The 21554-nt window shown below is 56.1% G+C and overlaps 1 protein-coding gene across 4 annotated transcripts in view; it reads right to left on the bottom strand.

Moving 5' to 3' along the window:
• Positions 1–9146: 9146 nt before the first annotated feature.
• Positions 9147–21554, bottom strand: part of CARD11 (caspase recruitment domain family member 11) — a 110902-nt gene continuing 98494 nt past the window's right edge. For all 4 annotated transcript variants that reach the window (XM_004776364.3, XM_013047778.2, XM_013047779.2 and 1 more), the window contains 8 exons: positions 20736–20976; positions 20064–20160; positions 19574–19669; positions 17877–18012; positions 16461–16640; positions 12607–12731; positions 11486–11601; positions 9147–9794 (listed from right to left, as the gene is read on the bottom strand). In XM_004776364.3, the coding sequence (XP_004776421.1) occupies positions 9590–9794; positions 11486–11601; positions 12607–12731; positions 16461–16640; positions 17877–18012; positions 19574–19669; positions 20064–20160; positions 20736–20976 (1196 nt within the window). In that variant the 3' untranslated portion in view covers positions 9147–9589. The remainder of the gene's footprint in view (positions 9795–11485; positions 11602–12606; positions 12732–16460; positions 16641–17876; positions 18013–19573; positions 19670–20063; positions 20161–20735; positions 20977–21554) is intronic.

The raw sequence follows: 21554 nt of genomic DNA, 5'->3' as shown, positions 1-21554 counted from the left end.
TCCCCTCTAACTCCTCTCCGCAGGGAGGGGTGCAGGGGTAAGAAATCACATTTCCCGGGCTGGGCTGGCCACCCTGCTCCCTAGCCATGACCTGGAGCGCAGCAGGAACCAGGCATTGCAAATGTTGCCGAGCGCCCGGCCACCACCCTTCCTGCCGGGCCTGGAGCCCTCCTGGATGGCAGCCCTTGGCCGCCTGGGCTTCCTACCCAGCCCCTGCAGGGGTGTAGCACAGGGCGTCCCTGCCGGGCCCCTTGTCCTTGGATTCAGAGAGCCAGGATGAGCGCAGCGGCTCTCCCTTGAGGCAACACAGCCTTCCTCCCTCTCGTCTGGTGCATGGGGAGGGTAGCTGAGAGTGTCTGGCGTTCCTCTCTAGGTGAGTTCCCGGCCAGGCTTCCCCCGCTCAAGCTTTCATTGAAGGTCTGCATTCCTGCCATGATCAAGGTCCGACCCACCCTTAGCCCTCGCCAGGCAGTTGTAGGGGGTGGTGCCTGGTTCCACTCTCAGTGCTCGGGACACCAGACCTCCTGGTCTGTCCATACCGCACCGTGGAGGTGGGGCTGGGCTCCCTTGCCCTGTGTCGGGGACACCTGCTATCCGCTCCAGGCTTTGCTAAGTTTGGAAACAGAAGGATGAACTAGACCCAATTTGTGTTCTAGACGGGCTCCTTCCCTTGGGCCTGTTGTGAACAGAATCCATGGGCATCTGTGTGCTTCGACTGGACGGAATGACTACCTCACTTTCTCTAACTCTGAATCAAGGTTGGTGTTTCCTTCTGTTATCTGCGGGGGCAAGGAGCGAGCCCCCTGAGGAATGCATCCGTCCCCGGGGCTGGCTCGCTGACAGACACGCAGGCACCTCGTGGCAGCTCCACTGGTGACTGGAGACACCATCACACCTGTCCCAATGTCCCCGCCCTAGGTCTTGCCGTTGAATCTTGTTACTTGAAGCATTTGCAAGAAGACACATCAGTGACCAGATTACAGATTTGCTCTTAAATACTTTGAGAACTGTATTTCAACAAAGACAGTTTCCCTTACAATCCTGTGAGCCTTATTTGATGCACGGGCAAATGCTGCTTTGAGAGGAGGAGGGTCTCTGAGGGGTTTTCAGATGCTGGAGGGATTATGGGGCACACCCTGGTGAAAACCACTCCTGGCCAGAGACACACTGGTGGCCTGGGGGCCGGTTGGGGCGAGGTCTGGCCAGCCCGCTCCCTGGGCAGTGGTTGGGGGTGCTGGGAGTGGGGGAGGGATTTGAAGGCCACAGTGGGTTAGCCTGGGCACTAAGGCTGAGTGTTGGTGGCTGGTGGGGGATGAGGTTTTCAGGCCACCCCGTTTGGTTTTGAACACTTGGGGCAAACCCAACCTGAGAAGCCTAGGGGCCCTGGCCTCGCCAGACTGTCCCGTTTGGGGGATCCCTTGTGTGAGGTCACTTGGCCCTCACAGCCACCCCCCGCTGGGCACATCAGGTTTTATGGCCTCACTCTACAGAAAGATGACCTTCGGGGAATTACAGAAAGTTCCCTTAGAACTCAGATGTTCCTCTTCCATCCCTGGGTTTCTGCATCTGCCAGCCCACAGACGCCTGGGGACCCCCTCCCCGTGCAGGTACACTGTCCCCAAGGAGTCTTGTGTCCACCCCATGCTGGGTTTTGGGCTGGGGACACGAAGGGTAAGGACCAGTCTTTTCTGGAAGAACTAAAGGTCTCTGAGCCTTGGTGTGCGTCTCCGTCTCTCACACACACATGCGTGCGTGCGCACGCACACACATATCCCACAGCCTTGTAGCCACATTTGTGCCCAGTCAGCCCAGCTGAGGAGCCTTGCAGCCTCGGTCAAAACAAGGTCAGAGCTGAACACGACATGTGATAGAAAAGGAGGAAATTCCAGTTATTAGACATTCATTTCCAGTCAGCCGTACCGGCTCGGAAACTTTCGAGACAATTTTTAGACGAGCACCTGGGGTTTCGGCTCAGCCAGTGCTGAGAGCAGAGCGTGAGCCCGTGGCCCCCTCACTCACAAGCTGCTAATTTTAGCACCCAAACAAACCAGCAAGCCAAGCGTCTCCTCTTCTGGTCCACGCCCCTCCTCTCCCACCCCCCTTCTTGTGAGCCCCACGCTTCCTGCCGCCCCTGCAGGGGGCCCCTCCCTCTCCCTCCCAAAGACCAGGGTGCTCCGGCGTGACCCTGACCCCTGCCCCGACAGTGAAGCCTACCCCAGGGATGCCCCAGCTGGCTGTGAGGGGTACCCCGAGCCCCCCCCCCTTCAAATCTCATCTCTGCCCCTTCCCAGCAACTGTACCTCAGTTCCCTCATCTGTTAAATGGGGCTGACGTTCGCCACGGGGACATGTTGGTGCCAGGACTGGTTTGAGGGTCTTGTTCAAGGCCAGAGGTCCAGGACCCTCAAAGCCAAGGGAGCAGGCAATCCTGGCCAGCTCGGCGGAGGTGGTGGTCAGAGCCCCAGGTGAGCAGATGACCAAGAGAAGGAGGGGAAAATCAATGTGGGTGAGGACAGGCTGGCAGTGCCCGGCGACCCCCCAGCCCCATGGAGGGAGCTCGATTCATCCACAGAGGTCGGATGACAAGAGGGCAGGGCGAGAGGCAGGACGGGAAGCCGCCAGGTGAGGGCCCGCTGCCCGGATGGGCCACTGCGTCCCTGGCCCAGGTCTGTGTGGAGGGGGTGCTTGGACCCTGCAGGAGGAGCCTGGCTGGCCCAGACCCCGGGGACCCCATGAACCCTGCAAGTGAAAGTGACAGCCACCTTTGGTTTGTGACTGTTTCTCTAACAAATAGAAATTCACCGAAACAATAGAATCGGATTGGGAGAAATTAGGTGCGAACCGGGTAAAGGTCACGGGGTCACGTGAGGTCACGTGAGCTGCCCTTTCTGCTAAGAGTGACACCTCCAGCTGTCAACATGCAGTGTCCTTCTGGTGTCCCACTTGGATTTCTCTTCTTTGAAGGTGAGGGCCTGGGGACAGCCAGGCTTGTGGAAGCGCAGGTACCCGGACTACCTTCCCTGTACCCCCTTCTCTGCCAATGGCTGGTCCCCTAACCCTGACCTGCCTGTGCTCACAGCTGGGCACGCCAAGGGAGCCCCCTGCCTGCTGTCAAGGGAGAGTGAGTCCTGACCTGGAGTTTTTGCTGATCCCATGGTATCAACACTGTCCCCACGCCGAGGCTCTCCCTGATACCATCTGGCTCAGCCACCCCCAGGGCTGCCTTGTTTGCTGGCCCCTTGTCACCCCCATGGGGCCTGACTGCTCTGGAACTTTCTGGCTGCAGATATTCTCAGCTCCTCTGGTGATGTGACCTGAGAGTGGCCTCTCGAAAGTGGCCGAAGCCAAGAAACACAGTCCGGCAACCATAAAAGGCATCCCAAGACTTGAGGTCCTTAAATGTCACGAAGCAAACACATTGTGTGCACTATAACCCTGGAAAACATTCTCTCTCTTTCTCCCATCGACTTCTCTCACTGCGGCTCCTTCCTCCACTCAGAGGATTCCCCCCAGGCCCCTATTCTCATTCTTGGCCTCCTCCTGACATAAAAGGTCCAAGGGTAGGAGTGGTAGAGCCCTCCGTAGGGGAACAGTGTATCCCATCACGCAACAACCTGTCCTTCTTTTCCACTTGAGCTAGCTGGGGCAGGCTTCTGTGTCTGCCCCAGGACTTTTGCACCTGCTGTGCTCACTGCTTGAACACTCTTGCTCCACATTGTTTTTCCATGGCTTGTTGCCATTCCCTTTGAGCCCTTGCTCAAAATGTCACCTCCTCAAAGGTGACATTTACCATCTAATAGATTTACCATCTAAATAAGCTCTCTTGTGGCAAATGTTGTTGTTTCTTCCCATAAGGACTAGTCCTGTTTCCTATGTTTGAGTGACAATGTGCATAGCCCCAGAGTGGGTATAGGATTCAATACTCGCCAAATGAGACATCAGAGAAGGCCTACTGGGGGTTTCTGGGAAACATATTCCTCCACAATAAAGGAGAGATCTTCCTTTCTTGTTTTGGGCACCAGAAGTGAGGATGTGATGTCTGGAGCTGTGGCAGTCATCTTGTAACAATGAGGTAATTGGCCCGAAGAGGAAAGCCAACTGTTCTCTAGAACAATGAGAAGGTCTGGTAAGATAGGGTTTGCTTCCTACATGACATTAAGTGATTGGGGCTGAGTTCCAACTACCTCCTTTAGATGAACTACATGCTGGCCAATTTGTCACAGTCCCCACCTATCCCTATGGACTTACCATGGCCCACTTCACTCACTTACATCCTTGCTGGACTCTGGGCAGCTCCGATGGAGATGCAATGACTTGCACTTAATTATATGTCCAACCCAGCAGCTGCCTGTGCCCAGCTACTAGGTGTGAGGGGTAAATTAGACAGACCTGCTCTCCACCCTTGTGAAGCTCACAGTGAAGACAGTCACCCCAACAGGGTCTGACAAGAATTGTGGCGGGTGTGCCCCTCAGGTCAGATCAAGTCAGCCATCCTCCCCAAGAGGACACCTGATGCATGAGTAGGAGGGAGGCAGAGTGAAGGGAACAGCATATCAGAAGAGGAACAGCCTGTGCAGAGCCCTAGAAGCCAGAGAAAAACCAAGAGGGCTGATGTGGTTGGGGGGTGCTATGTGTGGTTTGGGGGTGTCCCAGCTGACAGCAAGAGGCAAAAGGAGGCCCAGCCCCGAGGCCTGGGCCAGTGTGGCAGTGGCCATGGGAAGAGGTGAATGGCTTCAGGAGGGAGTTAAGAGTTCCAGGATGAGTGAGAGTATAAGTGAGACAGAGACACAGTGAGAGAAAGTGGGTGTCACCTAGCGTTTTTGGCTGCAGGATTGAGCAGGGGTGGGTGGGGAAGGCAGGTTTGGGGTCTGAGGGTGTGAATTTGGCTTTAGGCCTGTGTAGACTGGTATTCCTTAGTGGAGGACAGGAGGTGCTGTGGGGTCCTGTACAAAGCTCCCCCCACCAAACCCTGCTTAACCACTTTGCAGCAGAGAGCAGCCCCAGGGGCAGGGGTCTTAGAACTTCCAAGTTTCCCCAAGGCCAGAGAGGATTGGCTGGCCACACGCTGACAGCCCCTGTGGGTCTCGAGCGACAGGCCCATGGAGAAAGCCCCAGACCAGAGTGCCAGGCCTGTTCTGGTCCTCACCCACAGAAGCTGGCCCACAGAAGCTGGCCCACTGTGATGGAGGGCACCGGGGGCTGTGCAGTGAGTGGGGTGATCCAGGCAGAGCCCCTCTCAGAGATGCAGGGCCACAGCTAGTCCCTGCCAATGACCTACATATCTAACGAGAAAAAGATGGGGTGGCCTGCCGGGGACACTAGACAGCTGTGGGAACAGATAGGGAGAGAGCTCCTAGGTATAAAGTATGGGACAGCGTTGAGTAGTGTCCTCTGTCATGCACCAAAGCGAGCAGTGGGCACACCATAGCTCGATTGTGCACGAAGAGCCTGGACGGGTGCAGGCAGCTCTGGGGGATGGGGACAGGGCAGGGGACAGGATCTACGTGGATGGTGTCTTCTAACACATGCTTCTGAAGCCTGTGATATTTTATCTGTTAGAAATAGATTAAAAACCAAGGAGCCTCTGCCCCCACTGAGGTTCCTGGGTCCTTTCTGCTGGCCTCAAGGGTGATGGTCTGAATTGTTCTCAAGGTCTGTTTTGTTTCCCCCCCAAGCCCCACAGCCTGGGTGGGGAGGGAGCCAGGACAGTGGGGTAGGACACTTCCTGTTGCTTTTAGTTTGGGTTCCTGGGGTTTGAAATGGAAACAAAAAAACCAAGGATCAGTCTCAGTTGGAACCCTCCTCCTGGCCCCAGACTCCTGCCCCTGGAGATTTCTCTGGCCCCAGGTCATCAGAGCACAGGCTGAGGCTTCCTGGAAGTTGCTGGAACCCCTGCAGAACATTCTGGATAACACAGGGGCTGGAGCAGGTGCTAGGAGGCGCATCTCCCCATCAAGCAGCCAGAACATCCTGGTTGACCTTGGCAGGACTGCCAAAGACAAATCCAGGACAGGGAGCAAAGCAGGGCTGGAGGGAGATGCCAACCTAGATAGATGCACTCGCAGGGAACGTGACCCCGGATGCCGTGGGTTTTGAGGCCATTGTGATGGCACGACGCCAGGGCTCAGAGAGGAGTCCCTCCCCCACTCCCCTCCCCACCTCCAAAGTGTGGCCTGGTTAGGTAGAAACCCAAGCAGGCTGCCTCGGGGGAAGAGAGGAAACACACATCCTCTCCCTTCTGATCCTGAGACTTGGCCCCAAGCCAGCCACTACCTGGGACCCCGGAGACTGTCCCCAGTCACTGTGAGAGCAGAGAGGCCCGGCAGTTGCCACCAGAGCCCTGCCCTCTGAACTGGAAGATCCAGCAAAGCTTGCAGTTGGCAAGTCAGCTGGGGCTTGCTGGAGTTCCAGCTTTCCAGCTGTGTGACCTTCGTCTAGCTACTTGGCCTCTCTGGGCTTTTCTTCTCCTGTATAACATGGAGGAGAGTTGTGGGGTCAGTAAGTCAAAGAACACTTACAAAGTGCTTGGCACAGAGTAGGAGCTCAAAAAATAGCTGCTAATATTTTCCCAACCCGAGAGCACAGGTCATTAATCTGGGGATGCAGGGACCCCAGGAATCTGAGAAAGCCTGCCGTTTCTCCCCCCGGGGAAAGTGTAGATCTACAAATGTGACACAATTTCTGGGGCTCCAAGCTGTGTGGTTGGTGTCCTTGGAGGAAGACCATGCATCTAACCTTGGTGTTACCCCCTTGGCACAGGCTTCCTTCTCGAGCCTGGGGTCCTGGTTTCTCTATGCAAGCAGCAAGCTCTACTGTGCATTTCGGGCGCCTCCCTGAGCCCCGGGCCAGCTCCCAGGGGAAAACACTGGCTTGCAGACTCTGGTGCAGTAATTTGAGCTGCAGTCAGTCTCCCCATCACCCAGCCCCACGCATGTCCCACTTTCCTTCCCAGGCAGCCTGGAGCTAGAGCAGATGATGTCAGAGGTCTTCTTTGACACCCCCCCGGGGTGCCAAACCCCAGTCTCCTGCTGACTTCCCCGTTCCATTGGGGACTGACCCAGAACACAGCAACTCATTCCTGACCTTCTCTCCTCCTGCCCCATCTTATTAGCACACACACAGGCCTGCCTTCTGGAACCTGATGAAAATGGCTCAGGGGTGCAGGAGAGAGGAGGGAGAGCCCACCACCAATTTTTTCCAGACATCTTTCCCCACGTGTGTCGTTTCTTCACCCTTTGTCTTCTCCCGCCTCCCAAATTGCATGCAAGCCACGAGTTTGGTTAGTCTGCCCAGGCCTGAGCATCTGAAATTAAATAAATAAATAGAAATAAATCAGCAGACCTTTCATTCCGGGTCCCTCTTCTGGTCACGTCTGTCCCCTTGGCTCTAAGTACTTTAAGAGGAAGCACCGGGTATGAGTGGAAACACAACTGCCCCGGCTTGGGTAGAATTTACTGTTCAACGTACAGCTCTAGCAAGACAGAAGCCGCCACTTCCAGCTCCTGCGGACGGCTTATCTGGGGACAATTAACCACAGCTGGGCCTCCAGAAGCATGGCCTCTCCGGGCCCAGTGCATCCAGCTTGATTCTGGGGGCTGTTTTGAGAAAGGAAAAAAAAAAAAAAAGCCTTACTAACTGGCTCTTGGGGGAATATATTTTTGTTTGTAAAGGCGTTGCTCTCTCTGGCAAACCTGGGTCTTGGGTGCGGGGACTAATCATCATCAAAGAGGGACAAGGGGACCAGACCCCCTGCCTCGGACACCCCTCACCCCCACCCCCACTTGTACCTCCCCAGGCTTTGTGGTGCTCATTTGACTTCTAAGTGTCAAAATGCTAAAAAATAAAAATTAAAAAAATCCCGCAGGATGCACAGTGTTGTTTTTTAAGACCGAGATATTCATCAAAAGCTCTTTTATTTGTAATTCATATCTTGACTATGTGGCAAAAACCTAAACCACTCATGCCCATGGTATTTAAGACTAAGAGTTGTTCCTGTATCTGTTAGGAATTGCTTTAAGCTGTTAAGTAACCAAGGACTGAAATAATAGTCATTGAACACAAGATAAAAATTTATTTCTGTCCCATGTAAACAAAACCCAAGCAATAGCCCTAGGCTCCAAAGTGCCATCAGTGACTCAGACTCCTTTTCTCTTTCTTCTCCACCACCCTCTTGCACAGTTTCCATTCTCAACGTCACCTCAAGGTCCAAGGTGACTGCTGGAGCTCCAGCCATCACATCTGTAGTTCAGGCAGGAAACTAGAGGAAGGGCTGTTTGTCTGCTTTGTCTTTCCTCCAAACCTTGTTGCCTTACATTTTCTTGATTCCTCCCTAGCTGCAAGGGAGGCTGGGGTATATGGTCTCTTAGCTGTACACCGTTTCCCAGAATAAAAACAGGATCTTGTTAGTAAGTGGGCTGTCAACCAGCAGTTTCTCCCCCGGTTCCCATGAACACGTAGACCTGGGATGGAAGCCCATCCTACCACCTACCCGTTTGATAAATACTCAGTGTGGTGGCAGGCTGGACTGGCCTGGTTTTGGCCACGCCCAGTCAGGTCCATACTTGGAAAGTCTGCATGAAGAAGTCCAGGAGGAGAATGGTTCTAGAACCCCCAGGGTCTTTGCTATCTGCTGCGGAGGGAAGCACAGCTGTCCTGCACACACACCTGCCGCCCCAGCCCTCAGGCAGTGGGAGCAAACCCAATCCAGACCCTTACCCCGCATGCTGAACGGAAGGAAGCAGCCAGGCTGCATGTATGAACGTGACGTGCAGAGAAGCAGAGAGCCCGTGTGGGGAGAGCAGAGTAAGGGGCCCTGGTCTCTGGGGCTGGAGTCTGGGACGGGGGTGGGGGGAACCTCCCATGCAGCGTATGGAAGGACAGTCCTGTTCCAGAGTGACTTGATAAGTTGTCACCACAGTCAGGACGTAGCTTAGTCAAAGAGGAGCTGGGACCCATCCCGCCCAAAGACCAGGGGTGACTCAGGTGTGTCCTGGGTGAACTGGATGAACTGGGATGTCCAGTCTCCCCGCCTGCACCGGACATGGGGCTTGATCTAAGCGATCCCCGAGTGCTCTGCAGGTTACTGAGGGGGCAAAAGTTGAACACCTCTGCCAACGATGAAATAATCATAATTTTATAAAGGCTGAAAACAAGGAAATGGAGAGATTTTAATGCAAGAAAAATAATAGCATGGCACACTTCCCCCTCCGCCCCAACTGTCCTGCCTGGGAAGGCGTATCTGGCGTGTTCCGAGGGCTGGCGGGTGCCCTGGTGTTCAGGGTCCCTGCCTACAAGGAGGACACCTGTTCCATGCGTTACATTCATCTCCTGTTCTGGCTTCCGTGGGGCCGCTGGCCTCCGGCCTGGCGTCGGGTCCTTCGGGGGACCCTGCCTCCCTGCTGGTGCTGTGGGGCCAGGTCAGCCCCGGGGGGCATAAACCCGTCCCGTCCCCACTGGAGAGTGTCTGTCCCCTCAGCTGCGTCTGTCCCGGGGCTCCCTGGTGACCAGGAGGACCGAGCCCCCTCACCCCCCGGCACTGCCCGCTGGGGTCCGGACACCCTGGGAGCTGCGCTCGGACTCCGGGGGCCCCCTCACAGCTGGCCCTCGTCCACCCAGATGGTCTTGCGTTGCTCCTCGCTGATCTTGTCTTTGAGGACCCGGAGCAGCTCCTCCACGCTGCCCCACATGTCGGCCTCCACCGTGGCGTACAGGCAGGGCAGGGCCTCCAGCTCCTTCTCCTTCAGCCGGCACAGCCGCAGGAACTCCTCCTCTGTCTCCGGCCGTGGCAGCATCTTTCTGTGGGCAGAGGGCAGGGGCGGGGGAGGGACACACACACACAGGGCGCTGTGGGAGCTGCACGGCAGCCCAGGCCAGGGGACCATCTGTCCCCGGGCTGGGCGGGGGGAGCCTTGGGGTGGGGGTCAGGGGGTGCTGTGCCACTTGACCTCCCCTGCCCACTCCACAGCCACCCCCTGCCGCCTTCCAGCACTCCACCGTGCCACGGGCCCCGTTATTCTGGTCCCTGTGGAAATCCCAAGAGGTGGGGCTTAAAAAAATCTTAATTTTTTTCCTTTAGTTTACTTAAAAATTTTTTTTTTCCCATCTTTCAGAGCTAGTTGATGGACCACGCAGGGGAGCTACGCTGCTTAGTCTTATATAATCATGTTCACACACACGTAAAAGTTCCCGTCCTGACCGCTATTACAGAGCACAGGCCGGTAGTGTTACGTCTCTTCACATCACCGTGCCACCGAGCTCCAGAACTTTCTCATCCTGCGAAACTGAGCCGCACATCTGCGAACATGCTAACTCCCCCTCACCCTCCCCGGCCTCTGGGGTCACCATCGACTCGTCTGCGACTCGTCTGGGGGCCTAGAGTAAGTGGAATCGTGCAGTATTTGCCCCTTGTGCCTGGCTTGTTTCACGGAGCTTGGTGTCGTCGAGGTTCATCCCTGTTGTCACTGGTGCCAGAACGTTCTTCCTTTCTAAGGCTGCATCACAGCTGTGAGCTGTTCCAGAGATGATGCTTTGGGTTCCTCCGGGCAGGGTGCCCTGGCGTGGAACCACTGGGTCATGCGGCCATCCCGCGAGGACCCTCCGGGCCGCCGTCTTCGGCAGTGACCGTGTGCTCCCATGTCCCCGCCTGCAGCGTGTGAGGCTTCCCCTGAGCCTCGCCATCACGAGGCCATCTCGGGTTTCCGGACAGCACCCATCACAATGTGTATGCAGTGGCGAGGTGGGGATTTTGGTCTTGTGTGCTCATTCGTGGGTTCCTTGGGGCCAGGCACTTAGTAGGTGCACTGGAAGAATTTGGTGGAAGAGGCCAGTGGCCTCACTACCTCTTCTCACTTGCAGCTGTGTATGTGTGGGAGAACTGGGGTTAGGGATAGCACCGCCTGATGGCCAGGTGCCAAACCCCACAGCCAACCTGCCACAAATACCACGGGCTTGACCCTGAACATGGATTCAGACCTTTCCTCATCGCCTGCGAAAGAGGATCGGGTTCTAGCTCTCGCCCAGGTGGTCCTAACCCCTGTCTCTACACAGCACGGGAAGGAGCATTTTACGTCCTGTTAGATTATGTCAAATGGCGTGGTCTGGACCCCACAGCTGTGAGATGGCTCTCCCCGTTACAGTCCAGCACATGGTCTCTTGCCGCTGTCCCTGCCTCGAGGTCTGGGCTCTTCTCCCTCAGCACCTGCCCTGCTTGCCCTCGCAGCCCGAGGGCTGCTCCAATGTCAGCTTCCCTTCCCCAGCTGCCTGCCTCCCCCTAGTCCTCGTCCCTCTGGACGTGCTCTGGGTATTATTTTCTCCGTTGCTAGAGGCTGGGGGTCAAGTCTGCCCTGGATGGCAGCCAGGCACAGCCAGGCACCCTAAACAGAGAGCAGGGGGACCAAGTGCCCAGTGGTTCTAAGTGGCAACCCCAGAGGTATGGCAAGGAGGGAGGGGCTGCAGGAAGCCCGGCGGTAGGGGTCTCTGAGCTCTACCTGAACCTCTTGATATTCTTCTCTGACACCCGAATGAAGAGCACGATGGGGTAGATCCTGGATTTGATCAAGTCCCTGGTACAGCTGATCCCGGCCTCCAGCAGACAGTGTTTGTCCTGCAAGCACAGTGGCCAGTGGTCAGTAGCTCCTCCAGCCCCTCTGGGTAGCGGGGGCGGGGCCCATGGTGTAGGGTCAGGCTCTGCGGGACAGGGATAGGGGCGAGAGAGCCCTGAGTGCCCCCAGCGGCACCAGGGAACCAGGTGAAGCCTGACCCCTGCTTGTTGGCACACTTGGTCCCACAAGGCTATGCACAGCAGTGAGTGCTTCCAGAACACAGGCATCGAGCCCAAGGGGAAGCAGGAAGCATGAGTGAGTTTTAATGAAAAGCAAAATCAGCTTCAGGAACACCTGCTACCCCTTTCTGCTTACGAAGGCGTTGGTGGTTCTATCAAGGGTAGAAAACCCCCGAAAAGTGAGGTGGGGCTGGACAGTCCCGGGAGCATCTGCAAGGCGTGATTCTCTGGCACCGAGGAGCTCACTGCTTCTGAAGGACAATCTCCGTGTGACCCCTCAGTCACCATCCACTGCAGAGCTGACACCCTACATGCTAAGGCAGCACTCAACAGTTAGCTTTGCTTTGGAAAGGGCCCCAGAAGGAGAAAGAACTCAATGCTTGGGGCCAATAAGGACCATATTGTCTGGCTGCAGAAGATTCTAGAATGCATGCAGATACTTCTCTAGTTGCTACCAACTTCCCTCTGAGGGGACTAGAACTCCTGGTGCCCACTTGTTCTCTCTGCCTGTCTCTCTGACCCACACGCCCTGTCTCTGGCCCTTGTTCTCACAAACAGGCACATGATCCTGGGCGAAGTGAATTGGGAAGACCAGGGCCAGGGAGCCATCAGAAATAGAAGGTGGCTTCAAACTGTCAACGTGCATGTCAGACCCCAGAGAATGAGGGTGTGTGGAGAGGAACATGGGGCAGAAGAGAAAAGGAAAAGGAGGAGGTTTGCCCACAGGGAGATCAGAGCAACTCTGTACCCCACCCTTGTCCACGGCTGAGGCCGCCTCACAAATATCACTGGTGGTCTCTCCCCATCCAACCCCCAACTCCACCTCACCTTGGCGGCCACAGCTTCGATGTTGGCGGGAACAATACATTCAAAAGTGTTGGGGTTCTTCTCCCGGGAGTAGATGATGGTCTCTGTCTTCTGCTTCCTGAGGAACTCGTCTCTGGTGACAACGTCTGCGGACAGAGGGCCAGTCCTGAGGGCAGCACAAACCTCCCCTTTCTGGGCTCAACAGAACTCTACCTTGATCCCCTTCGGGCCACATTTAAATGAACCCTAGCTCCGGTACTAGACTGTGAGGCTTCTCAAGGGCAAGGTCAAGGGCTTCTTTACACTTCCCACAGCATCCCACAGAAGAGCTGGCTGGTAAATTCTCAGCATTAAGTTTCATTGGACAAAGTAGCTCAGACACTGAAGTGCAATACTGGTGAGTTGTCTGTCTATCGTGAAGGATGGACAACTGTCCACCCACCCAACCTTTCAGCCATCCATCCATCAAACCAACCATCCAACCAACCATCCATCCATCTGTCCTTCCATCCATCCATCCTTCCATCCACCCAACCATCCACCCATCCAACCATCCATCCACCCTTCCATTCAACCAACCATCCATCCATCCACCCACCCATCCATCTATTCATCTACTCATCTACCCATCCACCCAACCATCCACCCATCCAACCATCCATCCACCCTTCCATTCAACCAACCATCCATCCATCCACCCACCCATCCATCTATTCATCTACTCATCTACCCATCCACCATCCATCCATTCACCCATGCAACCAATCATCCATCCATCCATCCACCCATCCATTCATCCACTCACCCATCCATGCTTCCATCTACACATCCACACATGCGACCATCTATCCATCCACTTACTATCTATCCATTCATCCATCCATCTACTCATCCACCCACCTGTTCAACCATTCATCCAACCACCTACTCACTCACCCATCCAACCGGCCATCTGTCCGTCTAACCATCCCTCCACGAATCTACCCATCCATCTAACCGTCCATCCACCCAGCTACCCATCCACCTACCTATCTAACCATCCATCCCCCCTCCAGCTATCCATCTATCTCTCTACCCATCCACCAATACACCCGTTCATCTATGTACTCATCCAACTACCCACCCATTCATCCATCCCCCCACCTTCCCTCCATCCATCCGCCCATCGCTGAAGTTAATTTTTGTTGAAATTTATCATTTATTGAAAATCTAAGAATCAGTCATTAGAATAAAAATATGCTAAACACATAGCTGTTGTTGTACTTGAGAACCTATGACACAGCTGGGGAGAAGAATGCGGGATACAGGAAGCTACGAAACAATTTAGTAGGCACAGTGATGGGCTATTTACTGTGGCAGCAGTGAGGAGGTCTGGAGGGAATAGAGGAAGAGGCAGGCTTCCTGGAAGAGGAGGTATATACTGGAGACCCAACTCACTGGCTGGGTGACCATGAACACATCTTTAATCTCTCAACCTCAGGTTCTCCATTTATGAAAGGAGAGGGTAGAGTCAGTCCAGGACTGGAATTCCCTGCTCAGACCCAGGCTGGCCGGGGCAGCCCACACTAGCCCGTGGATTTGGTGTGTACGCTACATTGTGCACTGGAAGTGAGTGGGAGAGCCAGCATGGGAGGAGCCAAAGGTGATTTTGGGGGAGGGAGGCAGCCTAGAACGCCCCCCCTACAGTGCCCACAGCTGCCTGGCTGTGAATGCACCAAAGGGAAGACAGAGCACATTTGTAGGATTCAGAGCGGCTAAGTGGGCTTTTTAAATCGGCTTTCTACCTAATCTCGTATTGCCAGGGAGGAAGCCTCAGGCAGGAGTGAGGTCCTCTTCCCAGAGCCTCCCTGAAGAGTGTGTGAGGTTCCCAGATAGGCAGGCAGAGCCGGGGGTGGCACACCCTTGAAAGGTTCCTACACCTGAAGCTGGGCTTGGGAGGGCCTTGGAGACACACAGACCCTGTCGAGAAAGGCGGGGGTTGTCGCGGCAGCTGCAGGACTCAATGAGCTGTCTGCACCCGCCTGCTCCATGTGGGGGGGGGGCTAAGAACCTGGAACCCATGCTGTCCTTGGCCCCAGGGTAGCCTTTGGCCATCCATGAGCTTCTAACTTCTAGGAGAAGTGGCCACTATTATCCTAGTTCTGCAGCAGAAGGAACAGAGAGCTTGATACCCTGCCCCAAATAAACAGCTGGGGAGCGATGGGAAGGGCAGAACCTAACCCAGAGACCACTCGCCTCAAGGAACATGCTCATTCCCACCAACGGCACTGTCTGCCGAGGCCCTCCTGGCATAGAGGGTCTAAACCATGAGGTGGGCACTGGGGGTGCAGCCTCTCACTTCCCACTGAGCCGGGCATCCAGGGAGAGCTCAGGGTCATCAGTGCCAGCATGCAGGAGAAGCCTGCGTGTGGCACTGTGTCCCGGGAATCAGCAGGGAGGTCTGCTCCCACTCAGGCCATCCCTCCAATGTTAGGGCTTACTGATGAATGCAGGTGTCAAAAAGCAGGAGAGAATGCTCGTGATATCGGGACCCCACCCTGTGATGGTTCTGAACGTTCCCGGACCCAGACCCACACGAGAAACCCACACGAGGTCTGCAGAAAGGACCCCTGATGGATGGATACGGCCGCTTGGGTCGCAGGGATGGGACTCTGCAAGCAGCAGGAGCACGGATGGGTCTCAAAATCATTATGTGGGGTGAAGGGAGCCAGTTACAAGGGATTCTACGCTGCATGGTCCTGTTTGTAGAAGAGTCTAGAAAATGCAAACCAATGTGTGATGGCAAACAGATCAGCAGCGCCTGGGGCAGGGGGTGGAGGGGAACCCGAGGGGACCTTGAGGGGATGCAGTGTCCTGTCTCCTGCTCGTGGTTGGGTTGTGGGGTACAGACACCCGCCCAGACTCATTCAAGGGCACGGTGAAAATGGGGGCATGTTGCTGTATGTAAACTGCACCTCTGAGGGCGAACCCAAAACCTGGAGGTCTGCACGTCACATCCATTAGCACGACTGCTGTTAAGGCACAGGACCAGTGTCGGTGAGGTAGACACAGAGGGGACTGTCCCTCGGCCTTAACGAGGAAGGACATGCTGCCACCGGCTACCAAGGGGCCGGACCTCAAGGACACGATGCTGAGTGACAGAAGCCAGAGGCCAAGGGACAGACACCGGATGACTTCCCTCACACGAGGCCCGCAGAGAAGTCAGATCTACACAGACAAAGAGTAACATGGGCACCCAGGGCTTGGGGTGGGCACTGAGGGTTTAGTGGGGACAGAGTTTCATTTTAAGAAGATGAAAAAGTTCTGCAAATACGGTATACTTAACAAACCTGCACTGGATACCCTGAAGCTGTTGAAGTGGTAAATTTTATGTTACGTGTATTTTATTATAACAAACGCCCTGCTGGACACGTGACTTTCAGTTGATACAGGGGTCCCGGATGGCCACGAATTAAATAGATGATGCTAAGGACGACTGTAGTTTGCGGTCAGGATTGGGGCTCAGCCCTCTGTTATCGGGTGTGTGACCATGGTCCCCTAGCCACATCAAGGACACAGGCGCCCTAGTGATGAGGGATGGCTCGGCTCTTACCTAAGGGGCCGGAGTGGGCACCCCAAGTCCCGTCCTCTAACTGACCCTGTGCCCTTCATCCCGAACCCTTGGTGTGAATGGTGAAGGGGAGGTTCCCTGCTCTGGGGTCACGGGGAACTCCGAGGGGGCTGCCACAGCGACAGGGACCGTGACTCTACCTCCCTGTGCACACCGGGCCAGGAGGGAGCGTGGCCCTTCCATCTGCTCTCCTGCCTACCCCTGCACCTGACCTGGTGGAGGAGGCAGCCCCGGGATGCGCTCCTGGCCGGTGGGGCGCACTCACCTGGCTTGCACATGGTGAACTCCATCGCACCCCCAGAGTTGAGCAGTTTCTGCACCAGAGCCTTGGCTAGCATGGTGGGCGTGAAGAGGACGGGCCGGCGGCGCTCACAGTGCAATGAGTGCACTGGGCTGTAGGGGATCAGGCTGAGGTTCTTGCTGAGCTCACTCTCGGGGTCCATCTCTGGGAGGGGACAGGGAAGGGCCAGCAGTGAGACCCCGGCCTGCCCGCTGGGGTGCAGGGCACGGAGGGCCTGGGAGCCTCCTTGACCCCACGGGGTCTGCAGGAACCAAGATGTCCCTTGGCCATCCGGGAGTGTTTACGAAGTAACCCAGGGCCCGGCCCTGCTCTGGGCAGCTGGGGCCATGGCCCTGCCTCCTGGTGCCTGCTTTCAGGGAGGTGGTGGCGGCTGGAGGCAGGTCAGAGGCCTGTAATGAGCCCCACCACTCTGGGCGGCAGTGCTGAGCTCTCAAGAAGGGAGTGGGAGCAGGATGGGCAAGGATGGCTTTTCTGAGGACAGTCGGGGACTGCGGCCAGGATTGGGGCTCAGCCCTCTGTTATCCTTAGAGAAGGAGCCAGGTGAGAAGAGCTGGAGCAAGAGCTATCCCTGAAGGGGAGGGTGGGTGGGGGGTTCAGAAGGAGAGTGAGGGGCCGGCAGGAGCGGACGAGGGGGCTTGGGTGGGAAGGGCCGGCCAAGAGGGGCTTGGGGCTTATTTCAGAAGCTCTGGGAAGCCACCAGGGCCAAAGGCAGGGAATGATGTGGCCCCCCTTCTGCCTTTTCCAGCCTCTCTGGCTGGTGAGTGGGGAGTGGCCCAGAGATGGCCTGGGGCAGCTCCAGGAACCACAGCTCCAGAAACCGGCGGCTTGTCCTTTCCTTGGTCCCCTGACCTGGCTGTCAGAGGGCCAGTCTGGAGGGGAGCCCAGGCCCTCCTGCCATCTGTGCCTGGGCCACCTGGCCCCATGAGGGCAGCTGGGAAGGCTGGCTCGCCATCAGTCCCCTTCCACAGGGGCCCGTGCAGCTGGGGACCCCGGGCCGGCTTGATAAATGGCAAGAAGCACGCAGTGGGGAGAGAAATCAATAAGTGAACACTTCACAGCAAACAGCTCCAATTAACATGGGCATCTGGGCTCCAACCAACGCTAGCGAGTGTTTGTGAGGGGTGAGCCTGGCGGGACGCCCTCCTCCCCCACCCCTGCCGGCAGGCTGTGTGCGCCACGGGGCCAAGGCCAGGCAGGTCCCCTGGCAGCTCCTCCCAGGGTGGAACCTGTTTCGAGGGAGTGTGTGTACCAGACCCCTGGTGGGGAGCCACAGGACCCGCCCGGACCCCGGGAAGCCCCCATGCCAGCAAGCGGTAGGGAGGGGCCAGGTTCCCTCCTGCTTCTCAGTCAAGAGCTGGGTGGCATCCAGGAACGTCATACCTTCCTGCTTCTCAGTCAAGAGCTTGGTGGCATCCAGGGATGTCCGGGTCAGGCTCCCCAGGGGGCTCCCCGAGACGATGCGGACTCGCTCATTGCTGTTCATTCTCTTGTACTTGTTCTCGGACCTGCTGACGAACTGGAGGACAGGGGCGGGGCTGGTGGGCCTTGTTTCTAACCAGACTGAGCTGCCGCCACCAGGCTTGGGGAGACCTCTGGTAGGACCCCAGCTCTTCCCAGGGACTGGGGTCAGTCACATTCTCCCGTGAAGATAGGAGACACTTAGCAGGCTGGAAGGGTCCTGGAGCGATTTTGGACATCACTGCTAAGTAAGTAAGCAAACAAAGGCTGACTCTCCTCCCTAATCAGGTTTGAAGCCTGCCGAGGGGTATGGTGCAGGTGGGGTGCACGGGGAGTCCCTCTGGCAATCCCATGTGCATTCCTGGGGAGCCATGGGTGGGAGGTCCCTGGCTGGGAGCCCCCACCTGGTCGGCGTGGGCAGGACAGCTCCATCTCCCATGACACTGTTCTCCACAGTCCCTGCCTCAGTTTCTCCAAGTGCTCTGGGCGTACCCGCCTTGTACAATTCAGAGTTGAGCCCTGGAGGGTGGAGAGGGATTCCTCCATGGTGGACACAGACTCTAAATTCCCACCGACTGTCTGAGCTGCTTTGATCCCTCCATACCCTCCTGCAGCAGGAAGAAAAATCTGGGGAGCTGAGATCTCAGTCGGGCTCTGTCGTTCACCGGCCCTTGGGCCTAGGGGCGCCCAAGGTTTATGACTTTTGCACGAGGTGTGGGCAGTGACGTGGGCAGGACTGTGTGGTCTCATGTGGTCCTGCCTTTAAGAGTAGCTCAGACTCTCCAGGGCTCCTTCTACCTCCCTAAGTATCTCTCTGGTACCTGTCTGCATCTACCTGGTTTCAGGGTCACACCGCTGGGTGTGACCTGGGTTTCCTATGTTCTCACACTAGGATGAAGCAAGTGGAGTGACATACCAGCTCTGCTGGGGTCTGACTAGCATGGTATCAACGCAGGGACAACCTTGTGGGACCACACCTTAACCTTCCTCCCTTAGCTCTTGTCAGCAGGGCTGATAAGGCTGCAGAGGATGCTTCTGCATTTATGTGAAATCCCTTCTGAAGCTATCACCTACTGTGCTACTCAATGTCCTTGTAAAAGGATTCATGCAAAATAAAATCCATTTTAGAATTAAACATGAGGGAAACATTTTTCTGGTCCCAGAGAACTAAAATGTTTCTGGGATCAGATAAGATTTAAAGAATCTGCAGCCTTTCCCTTTTTCCCTTGGCTGCCATGATGCTCAGAGATAAATTTCATGCATGATCAGAGGGATGAAACTGACCTAGACACCTGTGATGTCTGTTTTTTTGGGTCCTGATTCACTGTTTCTGATCTATCAATATTTGAATAGCTAAGTCATTTAAAATCTTCTAGCCTTAACTTCCTCCCATTTTTTATGCAAGTGACATTGTTTCCAACAGGTGCAGAGACTGTCCACTGACCTGTCACTGTGAGGGCACGATGGGAGGGGAAACGTGAAACACTGGGGAAAGTTTCGAGTGGTATACAAACACAGAGCGCAGTTATTTTGATCAGGTCTTCTCTTCTCGGCAGCAAGAGGGCACAGACATAGCCAAACACGATTGCAAAGTCAATAGGCGCTCTGGGGCATTTTACCTGAAGGAGCTGGCCAAAAAGGAAACTTGCTCGAGAGAGGCGGGGACTGACCCGGGGGTCACTGGTGGAAAGTGGCTCTTCGGGCTGAAGGGTGTTCTGAAATCAGTTATCAGTCAGTCAGACTTGCTGGGCTCAGCAGGATGCGAGAGCCCATGGAGGCAGGCCACTGAGAACCAGGGACGTGTCCTCCAGCCCCCTTGGTATGAAGGGGAGAAGCATTAGTCGTGGAATCAAGGCATTCCAGATGGAGAGCAAGCTTGGAGGGTAAGAGGGGCCTTGTTCTAGCGGAGACTAGAGATGCAGGGGAAAGGCTGTGTCCCTGCTGGGGAAGGTCCCCAAGGGCAGGACTCCTCCTGGAGGGGCTGTCCCATTCCCAAGGAACCAAAGTCCCTATAGCCCATCACCCTTGAGATTAGTGGCTCCTGTGTCCGCCCTCTCCAAACCGCCCCTGGGTGGGAGGTGTCCGATGGCAGGGCACAGGGGTACCTACCCGGAGCGCCCTTAGGGTGTGGTGGGTGTTGTCTGTCTCTTCTCGGTTTCCCCTGTGCATTAGACGCTGTAACTTGACCAGGAGAAGTTGCTGGGCTCTGGGGGAAACGGGAGAGGAGGGCAGAACCTCAGGGCCAGGCCTGCCCCTAGGCAGGGGGAGCTCTGGGGCTCAGGGGCCACCCCAGGGAGGACATGACGCCAGGCAGCTCAGTTTGAGCCCCGCGGCCAGGGCTGACCATGGCAAATCCCCTCCTCCGAGCCCTGGGAGGGGGTGTCTGCAGGTGCTGACCTTACAGGGCCGCCCTGAGTGACCACTGGAGTCCGCAGGTGCTTAACCAACACCTGCCGTGTCTAACGGATGCACTATGGCTGTCTAATTACGTGAGAATGTCAGGGAGGTGGCCTGTGGCAGCACTCACCATGACTAGCCAAAGAGCATAAAATCAAAAGCCCCATAGCATCCCCCGGCAAGGCTGAAGGATGGTTTCCCAGGCGTGAGTGAAGCAACAAGACTCAAGGGAGAAACACCCATGGGCGGCTGGGGAGCTTCAGGAGGAGGAGGGAATGGGGGGGGGGCTCACTGGTCAGCAGGCGCCAGTTCCCCGGTGAGCCCCTCTGCTGGGTGGCAGCCCCTTCTTCCCCTCCCTTGCCCCGGCACCAGCTCTGTCCTCACCGGCTGTAGCTGGGTATGGTGCCCACGTCCAGGTCGTGTTTCGTGAAAGGGTCGACCCGCGCGCACAGCCACTCGTGCCTGTCCTGGTACATGGTGTCGATGACATGCACGATGTCATCACACTTCAGGGACAGGGAGCAGGCGTCCAGCTGACTGGAGATGTTCAGGTTCAGCCGGATGTAGAAGGAGTCCCCCGAGGTGATGAGACCCTCCTCCATGTCCTTCAGCAGCTTCCGGTACCCTGTGCAAGGAGAGAAGGTCAAGGACGCGGGGGCTGTCCGCCGGCGAAGGGCTTCCCGCTGCCAAGATCCTCCAGGCACAAATTCCCTCCTTGCTGCCCCTGGGGATGCACCCAAGTGGCGCATGCCTCTTAGAGCTTGCAGGGACTCCCCCGTGTCCTGTGCGGGTTTCCCTCTTTGTCTTGGCTGCCAAGAAACTCGCAGCTAAGTTGTGTGCCAAGTTGCAACAAGTCTGGGACCTCTGCTATGACGCCCTCCACACTTTCATTTAGCTCTTCTGCTGTGTGCGCAGCTGCACTGTTCCCAGGGTTTGGCTGTGACATGTCGCTCTGCTGGGAGCAGTTTCATACGTATCTTTTGAGGACACGCGCTCTCGTTTCTCCTGGCTGTACTCACGGAAGTGCAATCACTAGGTCCTTGATTATCTACACACGTAGCTGTCCAGACACCACCCAAAGGTCTTCCTAAGTGGTAGGACCACACTGTGTGCTGTTTTAACCTTATCTAATGCCACTGTCCTCTACAGTATGTGTGTACAAATCCCTCTGGACGAAAGCAGGGCATAAACCTCAAATACAAT

This window comes from Mustela putorius, unplaced genomic scaffold (assembly GCF_011764305.1).
Source record: "Mustela putorius furo isolate JIRA1106 unplaced genomic scaffold, ASM1176430v1.1 tig00000139_pilon_pilon_pilon, whole genome shotgun sequence".
Classification (NCBI taxonomy): domain Eukaryota; kingdom Metazoa; phylum Chordata; class Mammalia; order Carnivora; family Mustelidae; genus Mustela; species Mustela putorius.
Note: the sequence above shows the minus strand (reverse complement) of the source record. Positions and strands in the feature narration are given on the sequence as shown.